At 38.0% G+C, this 14,482-nt stretch overlaps 1 protein-coding gene across 1 annotated transcript in view; it reads right to left on the bottom strand.

The window, feature by feature from the left end:
* Nucleotides 1–13,954, bottom strand: part of CRYBG1 (crystallin beta-gamma domain containing 1) — a 64,689-nt gene extending 50,735 nt beyond the window's left edge. Inside the window, exon 1 of the mRNA XM_063153099.1 lies at nucleotides 13,825–13,954. Coding sequence (XP_063009169.1) covers nucleotides 13,825–13,860 — 36 coding nt within the window. The 5' untranslated portion in view covers nucleotides 13,861–13,954. The remainder of the gene's footprint in view (nucleotides 1–13,824) is intronic.
* Between the last annotated feature and the right edge of the window lie 528 nt (nucleotides 13,955–14,482).

Below are 14,482 nucleotides of genomic sequence, written 5' to 3'. Positions count from 1 at the left end.
CGTGAGGGCAAGAGGAGCGACAGGCACTGATCCCTTCTCTGTGGTGCCCAGTGACAGGACCTGAGGGAATGGCCTGAGGTTGTGTCAGGGGTGGTTTAGGTTTGATATCAGGAAAAGATTCTTCACCCAGAGGGTGGCTGGGCACAGGAACAGGCTCCCCAGGGAAGTGGTCACAGCACCAGCCTGACAGAGTTCAAGAAATGTTCGGACAATGCTCTCAGGCTCATGGTATGACTCTGGGGGTGTCCTGTGCATGGCCAGGAGTTGGACTTTGCCCTTCCAACTCAGGATATTCTATGATTCTATGCAGCTCAAGAGTAAGGCAGAATTGCTAATACACTCCTGTGCCCAGCGTTTCCTTTTAGCTGGCTGTAAGTTCTCAGCAGAGGAAGGTTATGGATCTTCTCACAGTACTAGGTAGGAAACCTAGGTCTCACCTGCAGTTTTAATTGAGTCTAGGGAACAGATGCCCAGGAGTTAAACTAACTAAGCACCAAAGTGTCCTTCAGCAGCTCTAGCTCTAGATACCTAAAAGTAACTCATTATGTAATTTGAGATTTATAAAACTGGAGGTTTTTTTCTTGGGTGGCAGATAGTCTGAAACTATAAAGCCTTTTGCTAGCAACACAGGGACTTCCCCAGGTCAGGCACAGTAGAATAGGCTGTCACAGGGCAAGAGGCAGAAAGCCATCCTTGTGAGCACTGTGTTACTAAGGTGAGGCTGTTAAATTGTGAAAGAATAAAGACAGTAAACAAACTGCAAATTGGACTGCTAATTTGATCAAAGCCAAATTTCATAAACAACAAAGTGAACTGCATGTTTAACATGCTGGCTTTGGAAAGTTGATGTGATGGTTCTGTGACAGAAAAAATTAATGTATGGTTCTGACTCTGAAAACTACTCAGCAGAATGAAAAATGACAATACTTAATCAAACTGTATCTAAATATGAAATTAATGTAGTCTCTCTTCTCCTCAGAAGCTCTCATTAAACAGATTAAAATCATGTGATGTAAATCCTATTATACCTCATACCAGGGTATCATTTGGTACCTTTCAACTGAAATGTGTCTCAAGTCAGCCCCCCAATATTGAGGTGCCCAACACAGCAGCTGTTTTGGAAAATTTGGGTTTGATAGCCTGTGAGCTTCAAAAAGCCCTTTTATGAAATGTATAAAGTGTTTACACTCCTTGATAACTTCTTTGATGTACAGATTTTCCAGCATTTACAGATGAAGAGTTTTAAGCACAAGGAACTATTATTACTAAAATATCTTATCCTGACTTCATAAAAATCAGCTGGATACCTCATTTTACATCTGAATTACAATACTATAACTTAGCATTTATTCCAAATAACAGCATATACCTAAGGCTTCCGGAATTCATTAAAATTATTTCTTACAATAATTATTACAGCGAAGTGCCTCAATATTGGTTAGAATAAACTTTATTAAACCAGTATGAAGAAAATGGGAATGGCTCCAAACCCACTGGTTCCCTATAGTGCTGTGGGCAAAAATGTAAATTAAGTAGAATAGTCCTTCCAACTCATTGCTTACAATTACTTCCATATCGCAATATTCTCCATTAAGCAAGAGAAACTTCTAAGAGGAAATGTTCTCATGAAATGCATTTTTATTCTTAGGTGTGTTTATTTTAGTCTCCAAACAGAACTAATTAATGCAGAAAACATTCAAATAAACATTGCATCTGTCTAGAAAACAGATACATTATTACTTATGAAGAAAAAAGGGAGATACATGTTTTCCTGCTATTAAAGATTAATTACTACAGTCAGGCTGCATTATGCTACTGTGCACTTCAACTGCTAAATGTTAGCTACTAAAGAGATACAACTACAACAGCATTTAAATTGCACTGCTGTTATTGGTGGATAATTGGATGAAATTTCTAATTCCTACTTGGTATTAAAAAGCTCACATAACATCTTACCTCTAAAAAAATATTTTGTGGACGAACAATAATGCAAGAGGAATTAGATTAAACTGGTTGAAACTGTACAGTTCAGAAACACCCAGATTTCCAGGAAATGTCAAGAAATATAGAGAGTTATTGATTCTGCACTTGAATTTCTGAAGTTGTTAGTTTGGATATAGGCCAATCCAACATAGTCCACGATTGCCTTTGGTATCTGTGGCTTAGAACAACAGATTTGACAAAGGTACTTTTAAAGCTAACCCTTCAAAAAGCATCATAACTAACCATAGTTTTAGCTACAACAGTTCTAGTGTTGGGCTCAAACTATTTTAGATACTTTCTAAATAAATTACAGCAAAACCACTCCATTACCAACTCCTGGAGTCCCCTTTGCATAAAGTCACTCCATTATTTGCTGGTGCTTTGGAATGCAGGAGGGAGGTGGTTGTCGACCATTAAAACCTGGTAGACAACAAGTGTTTCCTGTGTGCAGAAGGCAGGCATGAGTCTTCTCCCCTGCTCCTAATCTACCACTTCCCTCCCACGCCTTCTTGGCACCTGTTGGGAAAGGCTGGGAATACAAATCCCTCCTACTCTGTAGGGCTTTTCTCCAGCTACCTACCCTTTTCCTCTGCAGGTGACTCCATTGTTTTTCTCTCCTGCAGCCCAGGCTTTCCCAGCTGGCCACATGGTGAACCTGACAAAGCTTTTCAGTTTCCCAGCTGTGCACAAGGCTCTGAACAGCAGCCAGCCACAAGCAGGGGGAGCTTCTCTTTTGCTTGGCAGACACTTGGGAAAAAACCCTCACAAACTGTCTACACATCTCCCATGTTTGAAAAGTGGGAGTCTTTTTCAGGTCCTAGAGACAGAAATTTATCTAATAAAAACTGTCTGACACACCAGACAAAAAAAGATACCCTTCGTGTTTCCAGAAACAAAACCATCAAAACTTCCCCGGAGAAGAGGGAAGGGAAATACCCAGAATTACCTCTGATGAGCCTTTTAAAATCACAGATTTCTCCAGAGGAAACATAAAAAAAACTAAACTGATCTTCATGTTCTTTCTATCTGAACTCTGGTTGCTAAACATGTATGGCGTAGTTTGTCAGATTTTTCAGACTTTTCAAAAGCTAAACTTTTTAATCTCTGTTTTCCTCTGAGACGATTATTCTCTTTTGTTGTTGTTTGTTTGTTTTTTTTTCCCCAGCAAATATACCCTCCTAGAAAGCAAAATGGTAAAAGGAAAAGAAAAAAAAAAAAGGGAGAAGAGAATTGTAGAGACAGGAGAAGAAAAGAAGATAAATTTTCATTTGCATGTCATAGCGTATGATTCAGAGGAAATTAAGATGTCAAACTTCCATCATAAAAACCAAAGTCTATAGTACAAAACATTATATTCTATTTAAATCTTTAGATAGTATTTGTAACCACAACAAACTGAAAACTTATCTGGTGAAATGTTACCCTCCTGTGATTTTGAAAATTGTATGAACAAAACTAGTTTGAAGGAATGGTAGATTTGTTTTACAATCTCTAAATCTTATTGAAACAGTAGTTTAGGCAGTTTGGTTTTTTAAGTGGGTCATGCTTTGCTTTTGCAGATATTGAGCCATGGCAGGTTGAGTGCTTGCTTTAAAGAGGTAAGTGAAGAAGCAGTCCAGCTTATTCACTCTAATTCAGTTCTTGAGACAATAAAAACAGAAAGATGAAGTTTTTCATGACTACCCTCTTCAAACCCATTATTACACTGCAGCTGGCACTACAGAGCAATAAATTACACATATATGTATGCATACACGCATTCCTAATTGTCACACACAGCTTAAAAAGTGGCAAAAGCCTGGTCAGAAGGAATGGACTATTAGCACAAGCTGTGTGTCGCAACCTCCTCAGATCTGAGGGTACTGTGAGCCACCTGGTCACGTAGCATGGCAAAATGGAAAGAGGGCCACACCCAAGGAGAGAGCAGAGCTAGCTGCCAAGGTCCTGAAAACCATTCCAACACATTGCACAAGTGTGGAAATGGTACAAGAAAAGCACGATGCAGGACGAGTCCTCGGCTCTCCAGACTGCAGATCACTGCACAGCCCAGCATGGAGGCCAGAAACAAATCCCTGGTGATTCAAAGAGCAATTTCACAGGACTTTACTCACCAAGGGAAAGAGCAGGGAGGAGTATACCCTTGGGAAGAAAGCAGTAAAGTGCCGGCTGTCATCCTAAGGAAAAGTTACATACTAGCATAAGTAACACCTGTGCAATGTTGAAATGCTATGTAGCTGCGTGTTTGGCACGATGATGCACAGAGGCGGGGCAGATAAAGGATGGTCACCCATAATACCAGACTGCCTGGTGCACACTCCCATGTCACCATTACCACAGTCATTTTGTACTGTCAATGCTTGATCATTGATGACAGACCTCCTAAACAATTTGCAATGCATGAAGGGTTCATTGCCTTCCCTGGGCAATACCACAGCGAGTATGTGGCTGTCCACATTATCTCACTCGTGCAAAGCGCAGACGTGTGCTGGTTTGATAGACCTTTTATTTTGTCCCTGCCTGGGAGACTGTAGTTTATTCAGCAGCCCAGCCCTGAAGACCTCAGCACTATCACATTCCAGAACGACTGCTCACATGACTTTAGGCCATCATTAATCCCCTCTAAAGGAAACACATTTTGATCCACTGCTTCCATTAAATCTGTTCACAATATTACATGGAGCATGCAATAACTCAGATGAAATTCAATTCCAAACAGAGCTGAATATGAATACTATTCAGGATTCAGATCCAATATAGAATTGAACATTACCTTTTTATACTTCACCTGCATCAAGATGAATGTATTGAATTGCTTGGAAGGACAATTGTCCAAGTGACAGCTGTCTTAAGTTGCCAGCCAAGAATAAATAAATGCAAAATGTCTGATACAAGCTCAAGTTTGTTTGGGTGTTTTTAACTGTATATATAAAACCCCAATAATCTCCTCAATAAACTTTGTGACTACTTGAAAGATGTCTGTCAGAGTAAGAATTTACTGGTATCCCCACCTTCAAATATATTCTAAAGGGGTGAAGCCTTCTTGACTCAGTACATCCACTGCCATCTTGAATGCCAAAGTATTAGACTACAATATAGATTCCTCCTGCACCAATACTGCAGGACCTATGTTCCTTCTATGAAAATGATGCATAGCTCCATGCCATCTTCCCTCCTGTGTTCTGCCCTTCTCTAAGGCCCATGTTCATTGTCAGCTGTAGTCCTGTACACCTACCATCAGCCACAGCTTAGATGCTCTCCTATTAATCTCACCAAAAAGCAGCAGAAATATGAGAGATGTTTTCAAGGTCTCTCTGAGCCAGCCATAATAATGGGACATAACCTAACCTAGATGTTATTTTTAGGAAATAAGAGAGTTGGTGTTTTAGCCATGTTGGAAACAGCAAAATGAAAACCTTTGTAAGTTAATACTGAAGTGAATTTGTGGTTCACATGGGGATAAGAGGAATAATGAGCTGGGAATATGGAAAAAAAGTTAACCGACAAGGAAATTGCCATGATGCCATCAGTCTAGTCAGCAGCACAGGATTTTATTAAGCAGAGAAGTAATTTTGTTGAGCAATACTCTGAGAGCTTTTGTCATGGATAGCTGAGAACCTTTCTTGTGCTGTAATTAGCCATAGATTTCCAGACTTTTTGGAAGACAAAAGGATGAGCATGTCTTCAGCAGGCTAAAGCCAAATCACAATAATCAGATAGTTTTCTAGTGGACCTGATGCCCAAGCTTTTTAACATCTTGACTTCTCAGAATTTTGGTTCTCTGCCTACACAGTGAGTATGACACTGCACGTATAACTAGTTGCTTGATTCTTCTGTCTTCACTATTAGGAAACATGGCTGAGTTGAGGACACACCTGTTATCTTTCTCTGTTAAAGAATCATATCTTTGTATCCAGAGAATCTCTGCTGCAGTGTTATGAATGCCTGCTGTGTCCTGGGAAATCTGGGCAGAATGATGCTTGACCAAAGGTTTGTATCATTATGGATACTCTAAACTAAGGAATCCTTAATTCTGTTGTGTGTCGAAGATCAATCATGTTAGAAAGGCAATTCTACTATGAATCACTTAATCTTTTAGGGATGCAAATATCAGAATTGCAGTTCTTTAAGCAGAGACATAAAATAAACCTGGCTTACAGCAGAATCCTAGAAAAGTACAAACCTTTTATCCTGTAACCGAAAGCATTTAAACAACAGAAACTGCTTATTCAGTCTTCTGAACACTCCTACTTCCATTTTTGGGTTAGTTTTCTTTCCTATCTGCTGTGAATTTAATCTATTAATAATTAATTTTTCTTGATTTGTGATTTTAGCTTGTTTTTGTTCCATATTTTTGATCCCTCCTCTCTGGCTTTCCTCTTGTCTCCTCTTCCCTCCTCCTATCAAGTCCTTAATAAAGAGCAGACACAGGTAAAGCAATGGATGTGCAATTATCACAGCCCAAAAGCAAATGGGCTTGATGTACACCAATTCCTATCACATTCCTCTTTATTATTTTCCATAAAACCAGACACGGTATCTAGGTTCTATCAGTGCAATAAGTCTCACCAATGCTGACTTACAATTGCAGTTGGCTGCCCAAGTGTCCTGATTCAGCATTCCTACAGGTACAACAGCATCTGTGCAGTATTAAAAGTAATATGAGGGCTCTGCTCCTTCTATATTTTTAAGTATTAATGTTGAGAAAGGTCTGTGTTAAAAGACAGTACTATGTGTTATTAAAAATGAAAGAATTAACAAAAGCGAAGTTCAGTCCTCCAGTCTTACTTAGGGCTGTTCTTTAGGAAGAGCTCACCTGCATGGGGGTTCTTGCTGGCAGGTGGTATTAAAGAGATTATCTGGACATGATAGGGTAAATTTTGCTTTGTTTCCATGATCCTGAGCACCCCTTTCAGTTAAATATACTTATGGTAGTCAACACTGCCATTATGCCTCTGTAGACCATGCTCCTAAATATTCTCTCTGCAGAAAAAGCTTTGATAGAAGTTATATTCAAATTATTCCCCCTGGGCTTTGTGGGTTTTAACATCTGCCATGCCATATCAGTTTACTGGTTTATGACACTAGCCACCAAACACTGTGGACAAGTAAATTAATATACAGTGGCTTTTTGGAACACAAGTGTTTGTGGGAGACATCACTGTGACTTAAATTGTCAGCATTTAAATTCTGTTCCAGTTCTGCATTTCCTGGCATCCATAATGATTTCAGTACTCTAAATTATGTTTTTTTTCCTTAATGTTTATGGTGATGTTGTGTTTTTAATTATGCATTGCATATTTATCAACTAAATAAATCTGAAAAAATATTTCTGTATTAATTATCTCAGAGCATGACTCAGAGCTAAACATCTTAAAAAACTCCAAACATTGAAGGGACAGAACAAGTTAAATATTTGTTAAGTGTATAAATACTTTGTCAATCCTGTAAGAAATACTGGCATGGCCAGGGCAAAATGAAGCATTCTTTTTCCCTTCCCACATCCACCCTACTCAACTGGTTTGGTTTGAGAATTTGATTACTTCCCCTCCATGAATTTCAAAGTAAAGACTTGAGTGTTCGTCTCCTATTAACAATCACTTTCTTGTCCAAATCACATCGTGGTTGCAGCCCAAGAATAGGAACAAATTGCATTGAAAGTATAATAAGGAATTACTGTGCTGGTCAGCACTACAGCATCCTATTAAAAGCCATACAGACAATGAATAATGTAGCTGTTCTGGGTGTTGCCAAAGAACTCTCATGTGATCCATGCTTCACCACATCTGTTCTTTTTCCATCCTCTCTATACACTGTTTTCTTCAACTGATACAAAGACATCAGGACAGCAATCCCAAAGCCATGGCTTATGAATAATATCACCCAAAACTCCTTCAGTTCATATCTACATTTAAATATACACCCATACATACATATCTGTACATGTTTATAAATAAAAATTTAAATAAAATTACTACACATATTTTAGCCTATAAAATATTTATTGCTGTTTTTTTGATTGATTTAAATGAAAGAAGTGTATTTATTCAGATTTCCCATAAATTAGTGAACCCGAGGCACATCACACGCAGGTAACTCTCACAAGCAGACCTGTCTACATGATGAACTTAAAAGTTATACTTTAAATTTAAAACATGAGAAGCTACTCTCTCCTCTGCAGGGATGATAGTGAGGAGAAACATGATAAAAAAGTAGCCCCAGCAGAGTGAGCACAAATATGAGTAACTGAAAAGGGAGTAAGTGAATGCCAGCTCTGTGTAGGGATTATCAAGGGATTTTGAATCTATGTGTCTATTAGCAAGGGTGAATTCCTAATAGAAAAAAAAAATTAAAAGGAAGAAAAGAAATAAAAAAGGAAAGGAAAATTATTCAACTGGTTAAGCCTGAGAGGGAGGTGGAAAGTGTGACCATTATTTCAGGGAAACAAGTTACACTTGGGGAAGGATGGTGACTGGAACCACTTGGTAGCAAAAGACGTGTCTGCAATGAGCATGCCCTCTCAGAGAGGAGCGCAAACACCCTGAGTGCCCTGGCCACATTTCCCACACAAGGAATAACAGCAATTTTACTACTAATTTTTATAACACAACAGTTATACCAAAGAAGAGGAAAAGAAAGTTGAGCATAAGTGTAGTTAAACACATAAAAACTTTGGCAAGAATCCAGACATGCAGCACAGCACCAGGCAGGATTTTTTCCCTGTCTTTTTCCAGGTAATACAATAAAAATTTGCCCTGCTGCAACATTTAATTATCTGGAAAGATATAACCTATTCCAAACAGCTGAGGGAGGAACTCTCTAGATTGTAAAAGAAACCAAAACAAAACCAAGGAGAAACCCAGCTCCCTGCCTCACCTAGGCCTCTCTTAGGTGACTGCATTCCTCTAACTCCCCTTCACCTAAAAAGAAAAAGATGCTACAGTGTCATATAATTTCCTCTCCTTTTCTCCCTTCAGTCTTTGCACAAGGCAGGTTTGTGTTCTCTTGAAATTGTGGGGCTTTTTTCTCCTTTGAGAAAACCAGCACCAGCAAATATTGTCAGCCCCTGCATGACTCACATTGTAGGACCTTGGCTACCAGGTTTTGTTTAGCTTTCTGTTCCAAGGAGGCCTTCTCTTCTTTCGGTCTCAAATTCTGGGAGGAGATTGGTTAACCACTGAGAGGCCTTATCTATTAAAAATTGGGGTGAACCTTAAGGCAGCAACTTGTTCTCCTGTGGACAGGTTCCTCTCACCTATCCATGAACTGATAATTTTGTTGTCTGTTACTTTGGAAAGTGACTCACCTGCTTTTTCACTTACTTGGTATGGAAGTTTATCAACTGACAGTACAAAATGCTTTCTTTCTACCATTTAAACATAACTCTGGGAGGTAATTTAGTAACCCCATGGATCCCAAACAGACTTCAGGTTTTGTTATTTCTTGAGAAAACAAACCACTGTAAGAAAAAGCAGTATGACGAGCTAGGCTGAATGTCTTGCTAACATTTCTCCAAGCAAGGCAGACAAAAATTAAAGCAGCAGATGAGGAATCCTAACATGAAAATATCTTAGGCCTTGATGAACTATCATCTTGAAAGATGAGTTACAAGAGCAGGAGGAATTAGGGATCTGCATATCTGCTGTCTCAGGAATACGGCAAAGGCAGCGATAGAATAAACTCATTAAATCCAGTAATTTGACACAGAATCAAAATGGGCTTTCATAGCCACACCTGGGTGTTAGAAGTACTCCACCCAGTTTCCTTCAATGAATATTCATGTCATAGAACTGAATCTTTGTGTGAAAGGCAGTGGCTGTGCTCAGGTAGCAAGTAGGTGTGAGAACTCTTATCTAGATGAAAAATCCTGAGAAACCTTTGGACAGGTACCTGGTTATAAATCTGAAAATATGACTAATCAACACCTGAATATAAGAGCAGAGAAAGCATTAGAGCACACAGATGTGACTTAGAAAAAAAGATGTTGAAACCTAAGTATTTCACATGGAATTTTAAAGTCTAGATTTTTGTGTTCATTATTCCTAATGCAGAGGAAATATATAAATAATGAAGCAATACAAACTCTATTTTCATTCACTCATTTTACTATCAGCAGAAGCCAATCTAAATTTGAAATTGTTCTCTAGGGGAATAAATGCCTTTCAGTGTAACTATACAGAAGCCTATCAGCTTAACCTGTGTTTGTCTTTAACTACATAATTTAGGGTCATTTGAGTTTGCCATAGCACAGGTAGAACCTTCACCCTTGGTATCAGTATTTTGTCCCTGCTGAAGCTGCATGATTGCAAAACACACATTTCATCCATGATTTGGTTCTCAAATTGAATTATTATTTATCCAAAGAGAATGAAATGAGCCAAACATTCAGGAAGTTATTTCTTCATTCATAGTGAGAACACTGGCCACATTGTTTTATTAATAAGTCTAAAAGATATAAAAAACAGATAATAAAATCATAGCCACAGCTATCTACTTCATGCAGTGTAGGCTATATGACAGCTCAGGCAATCCTCAATGTGAATCCACACAGACATTGTAGATATAAACAGGAGTCTAAGAAAGCCATTCTCCCTTCACTTGCAAACAAACTGAAGTGAAATGCTCCAAATGCTCCATTTAGCTTCAACTAGCAAAACTGGAAAATGTAACCAGTGATGTAATGCATTATTTGGGAAAGGGAATAAGCTGAGTTTTAGAATCTAGAAATAGTGTATTTCATGGATCTGACATCTAGAAATTATTATTTATCCAAAGAGAATGAAATTCTCATCCAGAAATTATTTCTGAGGACTTTTTAATATTTAATAATCTGTTATCAAAAGTCTATTTGCCAAAATACCAGAGGAAAACCAGCTAATCTTCAATTTCATGAAACAAATGTTTTGCACATTAAATAACAAAGGACTAGAAAAGTCAAGAATCAAACAGAATCACAGAATATTCTGAGTTAGAAGGGACTCAGAAGGATAATCAAGTCCAACTTTTAAGTGAATGGCCTATAAGGGGATCAAACTCAAAAATGAAATATATACTCAAATTTATGATTTTTTATTTCTCATAGATTACCTCCAGTGACTTAATAAACATATGCAATTTGTATTTTTATAGGAGCACTCTGAATCTCTCTTTGTTGTTATAGAACTGACATTTTTGGTTGTTCCAATCAGAAGTTAACAATAAACAAAATTACAGATTCCAAAAGGCCTTGCAAAGGAAAAGAAAGTGGAAATCTGTACAGAACCAGAAGAATGTCTGAATCAACACCAGAAGTATTTGATGAGAAAGAAATATTGTTCCAGAAGGATACCTCTCTTTTCCTAGGGAAAGGATGTAGTAAAAGAAGTATTTTTGCCATATAATTTGGGCAACACAACATTTACTCACTGAGTGATACTATCAAGCAAGTAATCTTCAACAGTTTTTAATATCCTGCTGTTTTACTATCACTTTGGAAGTCAAACAAAAAGAAAGAGAAACAAAGTTGCACTTGAGCATCGAGAACAGTTGCTGTGAAGTACAGGAAGAGGCGAGATGAAGATTTGTTAAACAATCCTGGAAGAAGATGAAAAGGGAAAACCAGGGTACACTAAGATAGCAGTTTATTATAGACTAGTTTTTGGGTGGAGAGAAGTTTTGTTTTTTGATCACATCCAAAAGGGAAGCATCCAAAAGGACAGAACCTGATGGTTTTAATTACTTCTTGAAATTAATTTTTTTTCTGTTGAAAAATAAATACAAGAAGGAGACAGTCCAACAAGTTCTTGGAATACGCTTGGGACAGCTTTTTCTTTACAAGGTAAAGAAAACCATTAAGGGAGTGGCTATTTTAGATCTTCTGCTGACTAGTAGGGCACGAACTGCCTGAGAGGGCAAGGCAATCTAGGTGAAAGTGAACACCATCATTTAATAGCCACTACCATAAAAAAGGAAAGAAGCAAAATCAAATTACATTTTTTCTCCCAGAAAACAAAAGTTTTATGAGCTCCAAAGACTGATAAGCAAGATTTTATAGGAAGACTGTTTAATTAACAAAAAAATGTAGGAGAGCTTGTCTTAGTCATTGCTGGAGTCAGTTCTTAATTACCCAAGGTAAAGGGAATAATATGAATTAGGCAAAAACAGAGGATAAAACAAATTAGTCTGGGTACATTATTCTGCAAGACTCTACTCAGTACCTTTACCTTTGAAAGGCTTATGAACAGATTTCCATAGAAAGAACAGCAACAGAGAGGAGCCTGATGCAAACAGCTTATGTTCTCTAATCCACCATTTTCTACCACTCTCCCACAAGAAATGCCGAGGGAAGGCAGGGCTTCCTTAAATCCCAATCCCCATAAACCATCTGTCATCAGCAGGTGACTGTGTCATTACACATATTAGGAGATTATCCCAATACAAAAGAAACTGCTGAATTCACACACACACATGAACACCCCCCAGGCATTTTCCTTGATTTTATAATTTATCTAACAATCAGACTTCTGCATTATACATCAAAGTATAAAATTATGGGGCCTAGTCTCACTTACTTTCAGGAGCTTCATTTAAAAGGCTTTAAATGTTCTTAGTAAAAATGGATTGATTCCAGGTTAGAGAAATAACACCCTAACCATTTAATTTAGCTGTAAATATGAACAAATTTTTCCAAAAGAAGAATTAAATGCCAACTTAGAGCTTTCTAAGCAACAGCTGAACCCTCCTATTCTTTCTACTAAAAAATATCAAACATGTATTTGCTTTTCTAGAAGTCCGTGGAAGAAGCTAATATACAAGACAGCAGTAGGGTGAACAGCAATTTTTTCTGTTGGAAAGCCAATTTCACAGCTAGCTCTGCTACAATGCAATGTCACCCCAGCACAGTAAATGTGCTATTTTGCTGTTTTGTGAAGAACTGAGATCTTTTTGTAGGATATTTCAACAGTACCAATAGAACTAAGATCCTGAGTGAGAGCAAAAAGGGTATTTGGGGGTTGTGTAATTTGTGTATTCAGATAAAGACCAATGAGTCTTTTCCAAATGCAGAAGTTAGTAGATGAGATTTTTCTGGCTTGAGAAGACTGAAAAATAAATGTGTTTGTTTTAAAGACAGAATATTTTAAGCCTTCATCAAATATATTCAGATGAATATTAGTTCCACAACCAAGAAGAAAGAAACTTTTTCAATTACTGGCCTGCTGAGTACTTTTAATGTGGAAAAATAGTATTTCTCTCTCCACGGAAACATTACAATAAAGACAAGAATGGCATTGCACAACGTTGTCTGCAATCTGAAATTAAGTTCTCACATTAGAACAGGAGTAATTAGCATTTTCCCTAGCTTGCTTCCATGCAGTAATACTGCTGCCAAGCAAATGAGTAACACTACATGAGCTAAATGAACACTAGAAACAAACGTGTAGCCATTCCTCCTTCCCTGGGAAAAAGACTTACCGAGTGTCCTGGTTTAGGGCAAATTTGGGAGAAAAACAGTATGGGGTAAGTAGGGAACTGTAGAAATGTAGGTGTTGTTCCTTTATTATTTTGGCTTACATGTTTTTATGAACAAAAGGAAAAAGCTATATGGTTTGTGGGAGCATGTGGAAGATCTCCTCGAGCCATTTTCTTTTTTGTCTCTTCATGCCAGCTAAAGTCATTATGTACCTTCCTTATTTCCGTACATGTTATTAATTTGAAATTTTTCCAGTACTTCAAACACAGGCCTTTTAAAGGAAGATTACAATTATACTTTGGGTTAAATTCTGTTTTCAGAGTAGACACCTTCATGATATATATAAGTGTGTTTATCTGTGTTTATACAAACACATATATTTCGTTTTCTCCTACCTTTCTAAGTGCTGCTGGCAGTGAGGCAGTAGACATTGATATCGCTGGGAGGGCGTAAGAGTGGGGGCAGATTACTGAGGGTGTTTGGTTCTCCTGAGCAGTGCAGCGCCTGCCCGACACATCATAGTACCTGCAACGAGAGGGAACATGGCTCAGTTAATGCATCCTAGCAAAAAAACCCACACGAGTCAGTGTTTGCTGTATTTCTGATAAAACACTAAGATCTTTTTTCCTATTGCAGTGGTTCCAGGCTTCTGGTACTTGCAAAGTTTACTGCGTTATTTTAGCTAAGCTACTTGCTCCTCTTCTTAGACATTAATTTATCCCACCTGCTTTAGGTCTCTGAAACTAACTTGTCAGCTTTTTCCTGATAATGGAACAACCAAAATCCAAATACAACACTCAGCAGGATAACCACATCAGAGCCACAAGGCAGAAAAATTAGTCATCTTATCTCCTGTCACTCCACCTCTTCAGAGACAGCAGATTACAACATTTGGAGTTTACAGCTCCACATTACATCACATGTTCCGTTCACTTTCCTTCTGGAAGCCGTCTCAGTAAAGGATCAGTTGAATTCTCAGAACAAGTCACTTATTGGGAAGAGGCTGTCCCAACAAAACTGTATACAATCTTTAAAGCAATATATTCATTTCAA

The sequence above is a fragment of the Melospiza melodia genome, chromosome 3 (assembly GCF_035770615.1).
Source record: "Melospiza melodia melodia isolate bMelMel2 chromosome 3, bMelMel2.pri, whole genome shotgun sequence".
Taxonomy (NCBI): Eukaryota; Metazoa; Chordata; class Aves; order Passeriformes; family Passerellidae; genus Melospiza; species Melospiza melodia.
Note: the sequence above shows the minus strand (reverse complement) of the source record. Positions and strands in the feature narration are given on the sequence as shown.